General features: G+C 37.1%; 1 protein-coding gene and 1 pseudogene across 5 annotated transcripts in view; one reads left to right on the plus strand and one right to left on the minus strand.

The window, feature by feature from the left end:
• LOC101716266 (argonaute RISC catalytic component 3) overlaps positions 1 to 16,885 on the minus strand; it is a 119,305-nt gene that overhangs the window by 85,126 nt on the left and 17,294 nt on the right. For all 5 annotated transcript variants that reach the window (XM_087215299.1, XM_004850944.3, XM_087215301.1 and 2 more), the window contains exon 3: positions 1,630 to 1,750. In XM_087215299.1, the coding sequence (XP_087071425.1) occupies positions 1,630 to 1,750 (121 nt within the window). The remainder of the gene's footprint in view (positions 1 to 1,629; positions 1,751 to 16,885) is intronic.
• Positions 10,756 to 12,273, plus strand: LOC101716850 (protein lin-28 homolog A pseudogene; annotated as a pseudogene).

The raw sequence follows: 16,885 nt of genomic DNA on the forward strand, positions 1-16,885 counted from the left end.
TACTTGTACACCACATTTGTGACAGGATTACTTACAATAGCCAAAAGGTCTCCAACAACAGATGAACAGCTAAAACAGAATGTGTTGTATACATACAAAGGAATATTATTAAGTCTTCAAAGGGAAAAAAAAATCCAACATATGCTACAACATGGATAAAGCTTGAGGATATGATGCTAAGTGAAATAAGTCAGTCACCAAAAGACAAACACTTCATCATGATTCCACTTATATTAGGTACCTAGAGTGGCCTGGTTCATAGTGGAAGAGAGTGGTGGCTGCCAGAGGCTGAGTGCTGAGGGCAATGAAGTTTTTGTTTAATGAATAGTGTTTCAGCTTAACAAGAAAAAGATAGTTCTGGAGATGGATGTTGCTGATGATCACAAAAGAATGTTAATGTACTGAATTGTACCTTAAAATGGTTAAGATGGTATATTTTATGTTACATGTATTTTACCACAGTTTTTTTAAAGAAAGTATTTCCTCACAAGATACTTACTAACTACAAGGAGAAAAAAATATCTTGATAGGAGAAATCTGGCAGATATCAATTTAACCAAGAGATTAAAGTTAACATCACCTTTAATGGACTTAAACATATTATATACCTTTCCCACATGAAGCACATAAAATGGAAAGAATGTATATGTAATATTCCTGTCAAAAATACATAACCAAAAAAAAAAACCAAAACAACAACAACAAAAACATAACTAGAATGTATTCAAGGGGAAGCATGAGACAAACCTAGACTGAGAGATATTCTACAAAATAACTTGCCTGTAACCTTTTTTTTTTCCCTTTGAAACAGGGTTTCCCTATACAGTTCAGACTGGCCTTAGACTCACTACGTAGCCCACGCTGGCTTCGAATTTGGAGCAATCCTCTGCCTCAGCCTCCCAAGTATTCGGATCACAGGCATGTGCCACCATGCCTGCCCTTGCCTGTAATCTTGAATCATTTTAACATCATGAAAGAAAAAAAAAAGCTAGGAAATCATTCTATAATAAAGACTAAAGAGACATGCTGTATGTATCATGATTCTGGACTAGATCTTGTATCTGAGAGGAGAAAGATGCTATTAACAAGATCATTGAAACAACTGACAAAATTAGAATATGGATTGCTGATTAAAGTATCATATCAATGTGAAATTTAATGAAGTTAACAAATATACCATGGTTTTTATCTTTATTTTTAGGAAATACCCATTAAGGTATTAAAACATTAAAGTAGTATGATATATACAACCTAACTGTTAATGATTCAGGAAAAAATACACATAAAGCCCTATGTATAGCTAAAAGGAGAGGAAAAGAGTAAGAAAAAAATGATAAAACTAATGTGGCAAACAGTAAGGACATTGGTGAATCTGGGGAAAGGACAAATGAGAGTTCTCTGAATGCTTTTTACAACTGTTCCATAAATCTGAAATTATTTCAACAAAGAAAGTTAAAAAATCTAGGTAGTGTGGCCGAGTGGTCTAAGGCACTGGATTAATAAAGTTAAAAAATCTAAATGTTATAGATGTATACATTTATATAGATTATAGTATAAAATAGTAATAAATTCATTTAAAAGGAGATATGGGAAAAGTGTATCTTTACAATAAAGGAATGTACATCTTACCCCAGTAGTTGCCACAGGAAGTGGATTAGCTGTATAAAGGCTTCTTTTTCCATCATATACTGGTCTACGGTCTCCAAAGATAGTTACTTTAAAATGCTGAACCATTGAGTCAACAACCTCCCTAAAGAAAGAAAAAAAAATTCACATAATATTCTCAAAATGAAATACAAAAAAATATTAATTGAAGTAATTTCTGGTACAGTTTCAAGCCATCAAATTTTAAAAGACATTCATTCATATGTGATAAAGATTTTGCTTTCAGAACCACGATTTCAGATAGCAAAAAGGCTGACTGATGCTGGCAAAGGATGACATGTATTTCCCAAAGACAAGAACAATGAATCCAGTAAATTAATCATTCTAGGACACAACTGACCTGCAAAATATTCTCTTAGAAACTCACTCAAAATCTCTTTCATTCCCTGACATATTTACCTCTCTTTTGCAAAGCATAAGATGCTCTTTCGATTGTGCTAAAATAATTCCTAGTACTACTAGAGAATAGTGTTCTTTAGTAGAACTCAGTCTATTGCATTATAATTATTATTTACCTCATTGCTACTGTGAGCTTCTTGGGAACAACAAACACACCTGGATTCCTTCCCTATCCTTAAAACCATATCTAGTCTGTAAAGATACCATGAAATTTCCATTTTTAACCAGCAATCTTTTTGATCCAATATACTGAAGTGGAAAGATATTCAAGACTCATACGTTAAAAAAAAATTGATCACTGAGAATGATACTAATTATCTACAAATTAACATTTCTGTACATACATATTCACATATTCATAAAGCAGTGAAAAGGCATCTGGAAGGATATAAGATACAGAGATACAGTGCTGCTGGGCATGGTAGCACACACCTGTAATCCCAGCACTCTGGAGGCTAAGACAGGAGTCTGAGGCCACCATGGGCACCACAGTGAGTTCAAGGCCAACCTGAGCTACACAGTGAGACCCTGTCTCAAACAAAACAAAACAAAACAAGAGAAATACTTCTGGAAAAGAATGTGACAGGGTTACAGTAACTTTTATTTTGTTTACACAATCTAAATATATCGCAATGAGAGTAGTGTCACATAGTATTGATATGATTTAAAATGAAATTAAACTACTCAAATCCAACCCAGGCAAGTGGGGAGGGAAGAAAGGAAAAAAAATTAGCATTTCCTAGAATAAGAATAACAAAAAATCAAGCTGACATTACACACAGAGCAATTTTCTAGATGACACAAATTTCTCCCTCCTTTCTCATTGTCTTACTAAACCTATGTAAATCAAGATCAAGTCATACTGGAGTAATTTTGATAACGAAGATTTGCTTTACCTGTCAGTTCTTGGGTTCAAAACAAAGTTCAATGATTTTCTGCCACTTTGTCTTTTGTGGCCATTAAACCAAGTCAAGGTGTTTCTCAGGTGTAATTACTGGGATCTAATTTGTCAGGATGTTTTGACTATTTTGTCATGTGTAAAGTTAACACTAAACTTAAACTTACTAATTCCTGGCAACCCAATCAAACCACTGTAAAGATTAAAATGTTGGAGGAGACTAAACTGGTAGGCCAAAAACATCTTAGTGATTTTTTAAAAACCCTTGTTTTGATGACCTAGTACACAGTATCTCCTCAATGCTCTAGAATAGATAATCTACTTTAATGATCTGCCAGAACCTCTAAAGGAATGTATTAAAGTTGAATTCAATATATTTTCCCTCAGTTGAATCCGGTTTTTTTGATTATTACTCCTGTCTAATTAATGGTGCTTCCATCTTTCTGCTTACCCAGATTCAAAATATGTCTCATCTCTTTACGTAATCAGTCATTGACTTCACCTCTATGCAGTATTGCTTACACCAGTCCTTTACTTTTCCATTCCAAATAAACACTTCAGGTCCTAGAACTTGGATTATTTCTTGTAAGTTTCTTGGTTTTTATGCCCCTAGTGTTTTCTTCTCATCCTGATTTATACACCACTGCCAATTAAGTCACTCACCACCACTTTCATTGCTTAGGTAAAAAATACTGAGTTAATCATACTTCCTAGTTTGTGGCACATTATCAACTGTGTAAGACCCTCCTTATAAGTAATTTATTTCTTTCTTTCCATCTCCATTTCCTATTCACATCCTTCTTCCCAATCTCCAATGTGCTCGATGAACATCTTCCTGTTTGTATGTACTTCTATCTTTACCTTCTACACTGGAGTTTAAAAATCTATTCATGTTGCTGTGACATGCTTAGTTCACTGTTTCTATTAAAAATTATTTTTCATTATTTTCAAAAACTGTGAAAACCAGTTGTAAATAATTTAAGTGTCATTTAGTTGTTTCTGATTGAGGTAAGGCATTCCACATGTTATCTATCCACTCCCCCAGCCAGAAGCCTTGTATCTTTCACTCCCAGTCATCCAAACTAATGCTGCAATACATTATCTCTTTACACCTCCCCTTATCAACTTGTGTGGCAACTCATCTCTGGATATATACCCAGAAAACAGACTGAGAGTCAAAGTGAACTTTATCAACTTTGATAAAATTATGAAGAACTGCTAAATTACTCTCCAGAATGGTTACACTATTCCTATTTCCCTATACCCCAGGCAAGATCTGGCATTATCTAGCTTTGCTTTCTACTATTTGCTAGCCTGATGGGTATAAACTAAAAGGTTGTTTTAGATTTCTCTTATTACTAATGAATGTGAGCATCTGTGTGCGCCTCTGTTTTCTCTTTTGCACAATTCCCAATTTTCTCTGCATTTTTCTAACTGGGGATCTAGTCTTACTGAATTGAAGGCATTCCATTTATACTCTAGAATTAACTCAGATGGGTTTAGTTATTATAAATATCTATTCCCACAATGTTAGCTGTTGACAATGTCCATGTATCTGTTGAACTGAAACTAGTAATTTGGTATCATCAAATTAATCTTTTTTTAATCTTATAATTTCATACTTCTGAGGTGCTGTTTAAGAAATATTTCCTGGGGCAGGGATATATAGCTCAGTGGTTCCGCCACCTGCCTCACAAGCACAAGGACCTGAGTTCCAGCCCCAGTACCAAAAAAAATAAAAAAGAAAAGAAAGAAATATTTCCTAACGTAAGTATTCCTTATCAGAAACGCTTAGAAACAGAAATTCTTGAGCCTCTGTGTATACATTGTGAGATATTTTGGGGGAAGGAACCCAAGTTTAAACACAAGATTAATTTAATTTATGTTTCATATACACATAGCCTGAAGGTAACTTCATATAATATTAGTAATTTTGTGCACAAAACTAAGTTTCATGGTATAGAATTTTCCACTGTGGTATCATGTTGGTGTGCAAAAAGTTTTGGATTCTGGAGTATTCTGAATTTTGGATTTTCAAATTAGGGATGTTCATCTTGTAGTAAATCACACAATTAACTTATATGCTTCATTAACTTTAGTTATATTATTTTGGGCATTAATTCATTTGAGGTTTTTCTTTATAAACAGTAAATACTCAACTTTATTTTTCTCTATATAGTTAACCAATTTCCCCCATACCATCTACTATACAATCAATATTTAACCAATTTGTAACAGCACCCTTATCTTATTAAATTTTCATATACAAACCAAGCTGGCTATATGTTCTCCATATTGTTTCAGTGGTCTATTTTCTTGCCCTTATGCCAGGACCATATGTTTTCATTATTAATAAGCTGTTTTATTATGTTGTAATATGGACCAGGGCAAGTTCTCTCAGTTTTCCTAAGGAAGCTTGAACATTTATGGAAACTTATTTTAGAAAAGCTTTCCACCCTAGAAAACTGTCAGTATCAATAAGGAAAGAAAACCTAGCTAGCAAACGAGCATAAAGCAAATAAGTATCTGTTAGTTAAGAAATCCCCAAATAACATGGGAGATATGATTAATATGCTAAAAACATACGTAACTGTGTTAAAAGCCATGATGAACTACATCCATGAACTAAATGAAGAAACATAATAAGAGCAACTGTCATATCTAAACACTTATGTTTGAAAAATTTAATTGTAATCATTACACCTGAGAGGATCCCAAGTTATCCAATTCTCTTGCAGAAAGAGCCTTTAGACAACTACAAGTCCAAAATGAGCTAACAGTGTCATGGGGCTTCCTCCAAATTAAAGAACTAAAGTTGCATATATTTAGGTACCCAAATAATAAGCCAGGTAACTATCTACCATATATTATACAAGTAATTTCATATTTTGAAGTATTCTTTTCAATTTGGAAAAGTTGAAGACCATAAACACTGAAGGTAACAATCCTGATAGAAATTCATGTGATAAAAGTAAAAATAAATCAAACTAAGGACTTTTAGTCTGAAATAAGAAAATTACAGAAGACTGGCTATTTTCATGGATTGTCATGTGAAAAATTAATTAGAAATCTACCTTGTATAGGAGGACAAAACTGGGAGCTAGATTTTGGAACAAAAATTTCCAAAATTTCCTAACTGCCATAGTTATTCAAAAGTGGATTTTACTACCTTATGAAGCACCTGAATTCATCCTTGCTTTGCAATCTCCTCTGACAGCAAAATTTAATTATGAGAATATCAAACAATGAGACACTATAGATTTTATTATGGCATGAGATAGTGACATTCTTTCCTGAATAATTAAACTGATATTTGATCATTTACTTCAGAGCCTCAATACTATAGTATACTGGGCAATTTTTAACACTCAACCAACTTGAAGTCCATAACAGGGGTGGATGTGTGCCTCAATGGTACAGCTTATGCGTAGCACTGTGAGGCTCTGGGTTCAATCCCCAGCACCTAAGTAAATGTATGTATGTATGCATGTATGTTCACAGCTGGCAAAACCTATACTACAAAGGGAATTGACTTTCATGAAGATCAACAGTTAGTGTGTCTCTACACCTTACCCTAACATGATACAGTTAATTGATGTATTTAGAGTTTTAGTATGCGAATTTACACAATGATAAATCCAAGGACTACAAATTCTCATTTCTTATCTCAAAACTACTACGGCAAAAGGTAGTTTATTACAATGTTCATCAGGCAAACACATGGAAGTAGAGAAACAACTTTCTACAACAGTAATGTATCCAGTCATTGAGTAAGCTATAGTAGCAAGGTACTACTGTTTTATGAAGAAAACTTGAATTGGGAAACTGAGAAACCTTTAAGATCTTTAAAACATAAAGGTAATATTAATATCGGAGAAGAAATAGACATGTTTTTATTTATTTGGGGGGGGTGTTGAGAATCAATCTCAGGACCTTGCACTTGCTAGGCAGGCAAGGCACCATTGAGCTAAATCCCCAGCCCCTAGACATGAGTTTTGAGTTGTATTCTGGTCTAAAACCAATTTTTTTTGGCATAGTGGGTACTGAGGATTAAACCCAGACCCCTCGCACTCCCAGCAACTTGGGAGGATGAGGCAGAAGGATAGCAAGTTTGGGGTAGCCTGGGTAATTTAGTGAGACCCTGTATCAAAATTTTTAAAAAATATACAAAGAGCTGGGGAAGTAATTCAGTGGTAGTGTATTTGCCTAGCATGAGTAAGGCCCTGGGTTCAGTCCCCAGTACCATAAGAGAAACACTTTTCCAAATAACAAATGAATATATCTAAATGCATTAGCATTAAATATGATAAATTAACACCAAGAATGAATTCTGGTAATAGAAACTGTTTTCTTTGTATCATAATTTGGAATACTAGTCTTTCATTGTAACAACGGGATAGAGTGGGGTTGTAGAATCTTTTGATCTTTTGTTCAAATGTAGAACTTTTAGCAAAATAATTGTACATTAACTGAGTTTCTTAGGTTACAATAAAAAGTAAAACTACAAAAACCAAACTACATAAAATATTTTAACTCCTAAAGCAGTTATTTAGGAACATCATTTGGGAAAGAAAATCAATTAAATGGGGTTAAGAACTGCCAGTCAATCTTCCTTTTATTAATAACCTATCTCTTGACTGCATCAGGCTTTGGTGCACAGAATATAAAGTAAAATTTAATAGTGATTTTATTCTGTTTTGTTTTTTGGTTTTGGTACTGGGGATCAAACTCGGGTCCTTCCGCTTGCAAGGCGGGTGGCAGAACCACTGAGCTAAATCCCTGGCCCTTAATAGTGATTTTAGAAAGTTCTACTTTACCACCTGACTTATACAACAGAAAAATGATACAAAGGGATACTTTAATGTAAAAAGAAGAAATATTTTTTCTGCTAGTTATTAGCTTAGAGACCCATCTTCATTTTTTAGATACCTCTCACTTCTCTCCTCCCAAATGGTAAAATGGGAAATACTACACTATAGAAAATGCCATGAAAAAGTATTTTCCCCAAGAGCCTATTCATATTAAATTAGTATTCACAGTTATAATAAATTGATCGGTGACTGTGATAGTTAACTGATTGCGTCAATTTGAGTAAGAAACACCCAACTAAATTAGATCAGCTTAGTTCTGAGTGTGGCTGAGGGGATCTGCTGAAGACAGAAGGCCCACCCTGGGGTGGCTAGTCACCTGAATGGTATAAAGGAGAAACAAAGAAGGAAGGATCACTTCTGTTTCTTCAGAGGAGCACAAGTCTTCACCTTCACCTTGAGTGTCTTCTTCAACAGTAGTACATGTCTCTAAATTATAACTTTTTAAATGTGTGTGCATTTATGTATTTATCATTGATACAAGGTTAAAAAGAATTTTAATGGGGATATGTGATTATTGCTTTGAAGACCACTGAGCTAGACTATTATAACAACTTTTCAAATGTTCTCCAGCCTCTGGTTCTTCTCTTCTTTTTTTTTTTTTGGTACCAGGGATCGAACTCAGGGCTTGTGAGGCAGGCATGGCCCCACTGAGCTAAATCCCTGGCCCATTTTTCTCTTCTACACTTTATTCTCCACACTGCCATCACTTATTGTTTTAAGTACAGATGTTCCTTATTTGCTGCTAAACTTCTAATAGTTCTCCACAATTTCGGGATTTACTATAAGCTTCAGCAAAGACTTAAGGTCTACTCTCTAGTTAATTTTTCAGACTCACCTGCAGGTATTCTATTAACACTGGCCAATTTCTGTTACATAAACATGTGATGACTTTGCTCATGTTCTCTCTCTATATTCTTTCTCTTTGTCTACTGGACAACAATTCTCCCCAGAAACCATGTCATGTACCCTACTCTTCTCCTTACCCAAAAGGAGAAATTACCCTTTCATCACGGTACATAATACACATCTCATAGAACTGATCACTCTATACAGATAACATCTTTAGAAGGCATTATGTTTTATCTAGATTTTCAGCTCCAGAGCCTAGTGTAGTAGTTGTCACAAAAGAGGGACAATGCAATAAATACTTAATAGAACCAGAGAAGACCCAAAAATGATCCTTATGTTTCAAAAATTTACTACAGAATTCAGAATTAAACTCCAGTCAGGTCTATGTATCTTTAAATTTAGCATCAGTAGCATTTTCTTTTGTACAACCATTTGATGATTGGCTTACACTGACTTAATTTAACCTAAGGAAAAAACTAGAACATACTAAAAGTAAGTAAATCAAGGTATATTTATACAATGAAATACTGTACAACAGTCATTATAATTCAAATCTATACAAGTGGACAGATATTAGTAATACCTATCAGTCTCTGACATTTAGACATGTTTATTTATAAAAATATCTTCAAATTTCAAATGTATTCTAGGAATACTAACCCAAAGACTAATTTCTTTTTTTTTTTTTTTTTTTTGGTACTGGGGATTGAACTTGGGTCCTTGCGCTTGCACAGCAGGTGGCGGAACCACTGAACTAAATCCCTGGCCCAATTTTTTTTTTTTTTTTTTCTGTGCTTGCAAGGCAGGTGGTGGAACCACTGAGCTAAATCCCCAGCCCCCAAAGACTAATTTCTACTGAATATTCTGTTTTGTTTAGTTGTTACTTTAAAAAGTTTTGAGATGTGAAATAATTGCCATGTGATAGCTTCCCTACCTTCCAACTGATTTACTAACAAGGAAAATAAAACTTGTTTATTAGCTGACATATTTTGTACAGTGTATTTTCCCCATGATGTCTAAACACTCCAAATTATCATTTGATTTCCACTGGCATTATTTTCTGGGTATGTCTTCTGGTCTTCTGACTCATTTCAATCAGAGGTATACCCATCTATAGATATGACTCCAAAAGCACAAGCATAAAAGCAAACATAGGGCCGGGGATTTAGCTTGGTGGCTTTGCCACCTGCTGCGCAAGTGCAAGAACTTGAGTTTGATCCCTGGTACCAAAAAAAAAAAAAAAGCAAACATAACTTGGATAATATAAAAATTTAAAATGTTTGTGCTTCAAAGAAGACCATCAGGAAAATGAAAGGACAACATGTAGAAAGGAAGAACAATTTTGTGAATTTATATCTTTTATCTAAAAAGTATAATGAACTCCTACAACTCAATACTGACAAAACAAATGATCCAACTCAGAAATGGGCAAGGGGCTTAAAAAGACATTTCACCAAAGAACATATATAAATTGTTATTAAGTATATGAAAAGATGTGCAGATCATCAGCTACTGAAAAATGTAAATCAAAATGACAGTAAGATAATGTACTACTTAATACTCACCAGGGTGGCAATAATAAGAAAAGGCATAATAAAAATGTTGGTGAGAATATGGAGAAACTGGAATTCGCACACTCTGCTAGTGGGAATGTAAAACGTTGCAACTACTTCAGAAGAATCCTAATTTCCAAACGGTTAAACACAGAATTACAGTATGATTCCACTCTTACGTATATACCCAAAAGAAATGAAAACATATGTCCACATAAAATCCTGTACAGGAGGGCCGAGGATTTAGCTCAGTGGTTTTGCCACCTGCTGTGCAAGCACAAGGACCCGAGTTCGATCCCCGGTACTAAAAAAAAAAAAAAAAAAAAAATCCTGTACAGGAAGGTTTATAGGAGCTTTATTCATAGTAGCTCAAAAATGGATACAACTGAAAACATTAACTGATGAATGAATGTATAAAATAATATATTATCCATTTAATGGCCTACTCAGTAGTAAAAAGAAATGAAGGTCAATACCGACACATGCTATAACACAAATGAACACTGAAAGCATTATGTAAAGAAAAAGAAGCCAGTGACAAAAGGCCCCATATTGTATGATTCTATTTATATTAGAGGTTCAGAGAAAACAATCAACAGAGACAGAAAGTAGATCAGTAGTGGTGCGGGGGAAGATGTAGCAGCCTCTTCTCTGAGCCACCCCTCTGCCTCCAGACTTCACTGGGGCTAGCAGCCGCCCGACCAACGGCCCGGGGCCACGGGCTCAGTGGACGACCATGGGCTCAGTGGACGACCATGGGCTCAGTGTCCAACCAGCAGTTTGCAGGTGGCTGCACCAAGGCGGCGGAGAAGGTGCCCAAGGAGGCGCCGGCGGATGCAGCCCGGGCAGCAGACGAGCCGTAGCCGCTGCACGGTGCAGGCATCCGTAAGTGGTTCAACGTGCGCATGGGGTTTGGCTTCCGGTCCATGACCGCCCGTGCCGGGGTCGCGCTCGACCCCCCGGTGGACGTATTTGTGCACCAGAGTAAGCTGCACATGGAGGGTTTTAGGAGCCTGAAGGAGGGTGAGGCAGTGGAGTTCACCTTTTAAAAGTCTGCGAAGGGCCTGGAATCCATCCGCGTCACCGGTCCCGGTGGGGTGTTCTGTATTGGGAGTGAGAGGCGACCCAAGAGGAAGAACATGCAGAAGCGTAGATCGAAAGGAGACAGGTGCTACAACTGTGGTGGTCTAGACCATCATGCCAAGGAATGCAAGCTGCCACCCCAGCCTAAGAAGTGGCACTTCTGCCAAAGCATTAACCATATGGCAGCCTCATGTTCACTGAAGGCCCAGCAAGCTCCCAGCTCCCAGGGGAAGCCAGTCTACTTCTGCGAGGAAGAAGAGATCAACAGCCCTGCCCTACTTCCGGAGGCCCAAAATTGAGCACAGTGGGTGGGGGATATTCTTTGTTATCAGGAAGTTTCAAGGAGCAGGGATCAATCCGCAGAGGAGAAAGTGGGGATAGGGTGGGTTGGGGTAGCTGGCACTGCCATGTATCTCAGGCCAGGGTTCCCAGCATCACCCCATCTTCCCTCAGTGGGGGTAAGGGGTGAGGCAAAGGAACTCCAACCATGCTCTAACCAAGTAAAAGTGAGGGCTTTGAGAGAGCCATCCTAGAACCTGCGTGCTTTATCTGAGGCTTTACCCCCACAAGGATAGGGAAGTTGTTTTCCTTTTAAAGAAGGATATGTAATAATATTTCCCTTGCCAGGGAAATCAATTAGGTATGAGATCAGATTAATGGACCCAACCTACAAGCTATTACATTCTGTGGGAGGGAATCTTGGGAGCAACGTGGGGTTTTTAGCATCTTTTTTCCCTCATAACCCAATCTTGGGACGTGGTGCTGGGAACTGTTCCAAACAATGTGTTATGATGACAGACAAAAAGGGTGGTTGGGACAACAGCTGCAGATCTACTGCTCCTCGCTCACTCCCACCCCTTTCTAGGCCAATGTGATTTTATTTATTTGCTCCTTTAGATGACTGCACCTTGGGTCCCACTTTCTCCAGGATGCCAACTGCACTGTGTGCAAATGACGTATCTTGTGCATTTTAACTTTTTTTTCTTAATATAAATATTCTGGCTTTGTATTTTTGTATATTTTAATCTAAGGCCCTCATTCCTGCACTGTGTTCTCAGGTACATGAACAATCTCAGGGATAAATCGGCAGCAGCTCCGGGTCTGCACAGCAGGAATACTTTTTGTTTCTATCACTATGGAGAGCAAACATTTGGAGTGCATAGCCTATCGAAGTGAACTACCTTATTTTTGCCAATGAGAGCTGAGTCTTCTGCCATAGTACCCTCTTGAAACCCTCTCCATTTTTCATAGGAGGATAGGTTTTAAAGGGTTTGCCCCACAACTTGATCTTCTACTGGAAGACTGAAAATTAGTCCAAATAGGAAAAGGTGGTGCAGAGAAGTTAGGAGAGGCTGGGCCAGGTAAAAGACCCAGGGAGGAAGCCAAGGTTAGGTGATGTGATGGTTGTCTAATCATAGGCCAAGGGGCTGGCTTTACATATCTGATCCATTCTTCGCTAGATAAGCCTAGCTCTACAATGCACAACAGGGTGTATGTGTGTGTGTGTGTTTATATATTAAAAAAAAGTGAGTTGGTAAGGCTGTTTTAATACCAATACCCTTGTGCCCGTTATGTGCTGTGCAGGAATGGCTACACGAAGCAAGGACCAAAATTCGGAACCATTCAACATTCTTGGCTTCCAGTGAGACCCATAAAAGAGGGCCTCAGTGGTGCTGGGAGCCAGTGTCCTGCCCTGCTGCAGTAGTGACTAATAGAAGAGAAAAGGGGGGTTTTGTTTACGTGCTGTGAGATCACTGCAAACCTACCTCACTGTGTTGAGACAGGACAAATGCAATAGAACGCACTGGGTAGTGTGTGTCTGATCCTAGTTTCTTGTCTCCCTCAAATGCTGCCCTCCTAATTATTATATTTGTCTGGGCTTTGTAGGACTTTACTGAGTCTCTGAGTTGGTGATTGCTAGGTGGCCTAGTTTGTGTAAATATACTGTGTTGGTCTTTTCTCCATGTTCTTTTGGGGTTTTATTGTTTACAAAATTCTTTTTGTATTGAGAGAAAAATAGCCAAAGCATCTTTGACAGAAGGTTCTGCACCAGGCAAAAGGATCTGAAAAATAAGTTTGGGGAGGCTCTTTTTGAAGTGGGGATCGTGAACCATCTTTTCTTTTGTAGTCCCCTTTTCCTTGTTTCCTATTTGGGACCAAATCTGTCCTAAAAACTTGACTCCTACCTTTTTCTCTCCCCTAAAGAAAACCTACACACCCACACACATACATATTTAATTCCTGGAGTATCTCTGCAACTCTTAAGAGACTTATGCAGAAATCTTGAAGGAGCAAGGAGCCTCTACCCCTTATTCTCAACCTCCTGAGTCAAGACGGTTATTTGATACAATTCATGCCAAGCACCTGCTGTCTGGATGGATCAAACCTACTGAGTTTGTAATCCTCAAGAAACGGAAGTGGGGGCCTTGGGGGCCTTCTATGTGAAAGTGAGGTCAGGAGACCAGGAAAGGTAGTATGAATGTATATTCAAGTCACTCAGGAACTTTTATGCAGGTGCAAGAAACTTATGTCAAAGTGGCCTCAAGATTGTTTAATAGGAGACAGATGAATGTAACTCCATGTTTACTGCTAGAAACCAAAGCTTTGTGTGAAATCTTGAATTTACGGAGAGGGATGGAGGAGGGAGGGTGGGAAAGTATGTACCTGTCCTTTCCCTGAATCCTTCACGCCATTCCTGAACTTCCCAGGACCAAGCCCCCTTGGGCTTTGGTGACCCCATCACCGGGGTATCTATTTGATGGTTGATTTTGCTGTAACCCTGTACACTTACTTCCTTTCCTATTTTCTAATCATTTTCTAACACGAGTGCTGACTCTTCCTTCCCTTCTCCTTTCCCCAGGAAAATACAATGAATAAAAGGTCTTATTGGTACTAAAAACAAACAAACAAACAAACAAAAAACAAAGTAGATCAGTAGTTAGAAGGGACTATGCAGATGGAGGGTCTAGTGATTGACTGCTAATAAATATGGGTTTTTTTTGTTTTTTTGGTACTGGGGATCAAACTCAGGACCTTGCATTTGCGAGGCAGGCGTGGTGCCACTGAACTAAATCCCCTGCCCTATTATATGGGGTTTTCTTGGGGGGTGATATATTCTAAAATTAGATTGTGGTAAAGGATATACATCATCTCTGTAAATATACTAAAAACCATTGAGCTGTATATTTTAAATAGGCGAATTATATGGTATATGAATTATATATTAAGAGCATTACCAAAAAGAAGTATGGCTGGGCCGGGGATTTAGCTCAGTGGTTTCGCCGCCTGCTGCGCAAGCGCAAAGACCTGAGTTTGATCCCCGGTACCAAAAAAAAAAAAAAGTATGGCCCTCTTGGCATATCTCATATCCGAGATTTCTATTTAAAAGGCCAAAATGATATCAATATAGATTTATTTTACCTAAAATTCAATCAGTATTACATTACATCCATATGCAACAGACACAAATAGTAGTCATTGTTATTAATCATAATAGAATAGTGATAGCAGTATAGTACCATATAATAATTTGTAAAAGATAACTGAACCAAACAGACCTCAACAACAAGCTACTACCATTTCAAGATAACTTCAAATTTTTATTCACATTTAAAATGGATCTTGCAGGGGCACGGATTTAGCTCAGTGGTTCCACCACCTGCCTCGCAAGCGCAAGGTCCTGATTTCAATCCCCATACCAAAAAAACAAAACAAAACAAAAGAAAAAAACACAATAAAATGGATCTTGCAGTGATACTCATGTATCTATAACTTTTGCACATGTATGTAATTCCACCATTTAATGATTCTGAATAAATACATAACCGTCTATTCAAGGTTTATTCCCATGTATATTTAGTAGATAGACAAAAGTAGTAGCAAAAAAACTCAAGTTACAGAACTTATATCCTAGGTCACATTTCTAAAAATATTTGGTTTTTTGTTATTACAATTATTCGTTTAAAAAAAAGCCAAAAAACTAATAACATTTGAAATCTGCTTTTTTACCAAATGCTCATTTTCAAACAAAATCATTTATTAGGGAAAAAAAGGAAGGACAGAAACCCCTTTCCCACAAAATAGGGGGTGAGGAAAGTGGGAGGGGGCAACAGACAAGATCTGAAATCTAAATTTGTAGAGAATTTGACTCACAAAATGATTCATAAGCATTTCCTGGATATTTTGTCCAAAAGATCTCTGACTAAAGTGGAAATTTGTTTGTTTAAAATACCTCATTCTACTATTATGATTAATATCTTAGTGACAAATATTTGTTCATGGGGCATATGGACAAAGATAACCTCATAGGCATTGATTTAAATATTAAAAAATGTAAGTAACTTAGAAGACAGTCACTATGACATTATAGACAGCAACAACAAAAATCTTTACACTAAGAAGAAACAAAACAATCTGTTAGTTTTAACCAAAGTTAAATGAGATGTAACTAAACAGCTGCATTTTGACTTCCGCCTGTTTTGCTAGTGTTAAGAAGGAATTGCAAAGTTCTTTCTAATTCTAATTTCTAGAATTCCAGAGGGCTGGGGATTTAATTTAGCTCAGTGGTTCTGGCAAGCGCCAAGGACCCAAGTTCGATCCCTGGTACCAAAAAAAAAGAGGAGAGTGTAGAAATCCAGCTGTTGAAGCACAGGAACTAAACACCAAGGCCACTGATAGTTTTAACTGATTAGTCATGTGGCAGTACTGGAAAACTGAAGACAAAAGCAAGTTAGCTGAGAAAATAAATGGAGATATTCACTTTAAATCAAGATATTATTAACAAGTACAGTTGGCCCTCCCATGTCCATGGGTTGTACTTCCACAAATTCAACAAAACTCATATTGAATATATTTGAAAAAAATTTCATTTATACTGAACATGTACAGACTTTTCCCCCTTGTCATCATTCCCTTAAACAATATAAACTATTTATATATCAATTGCATTTATTATAAGTAACAGAAAAAAAGTAAGTAAGTTAGAGATGATTTAAAGTACATGTGGGGATGTGTGAAGGCTTTCTACAAATGTAAAACCATTGTACCTAAGGGACTTGACTATCCGAAGATTCTGGTATGGGGAGAGATCCTTAAACCAAAACCCCAACATATCAAGCAAGAGATGACTACATAAAGCTAACGTGCCTTTTTTTTCTTGGCACGGGAATAACTAGAACTTTTATTAGATATGATTTTCAATGACATGCCATTTTTAGAGTCCCATGGAAATCCTATAGTTTCTATCAAAACTCAAACAATTAACAAGGGCAAGTCCTTGGGTTCAATTCCCAACATCAGAAATAAGCAAACCAGGGCCGGGGATTTAGCTCAGTGGTTTTGCCGCCTATTGCGCAAGTGCAAGGACCCAAGTTCGATCCCCGGTACCAAAAAAAAAAAAACAACAATAAACAAACAAACAAACTCAAAATAAAAACCAGGCATTGGTGCATACCTGTTAAACTAGTACTCTGGGAGGCTGAGGCAGGAATACAGCAAGTTTGAACCCAGCCTGGACAACTTAGCAACACCTTGTGTCTCAAAAAATAGAAGGGGTGGGGGATGCAGCT

This window comes from Heterocephalus glaber, unplaced genomic scaffold (genome assembly GCF_053883595.1).
Source record: "Heterocephalus glaber isolate CG9 unplaced genomic scaffold, H.glaber_assembly_v1.0 deba00001452, whole genome shotgun sequence".
In the NCBI taxonomy this organism is placed as follows: domain Eukaryota; kingdom Metazoa; phylum Chordata; class Mammalia; order Rodentia; family Bathyergidae; genus Heterocephalus; species Heterocephalus glaber.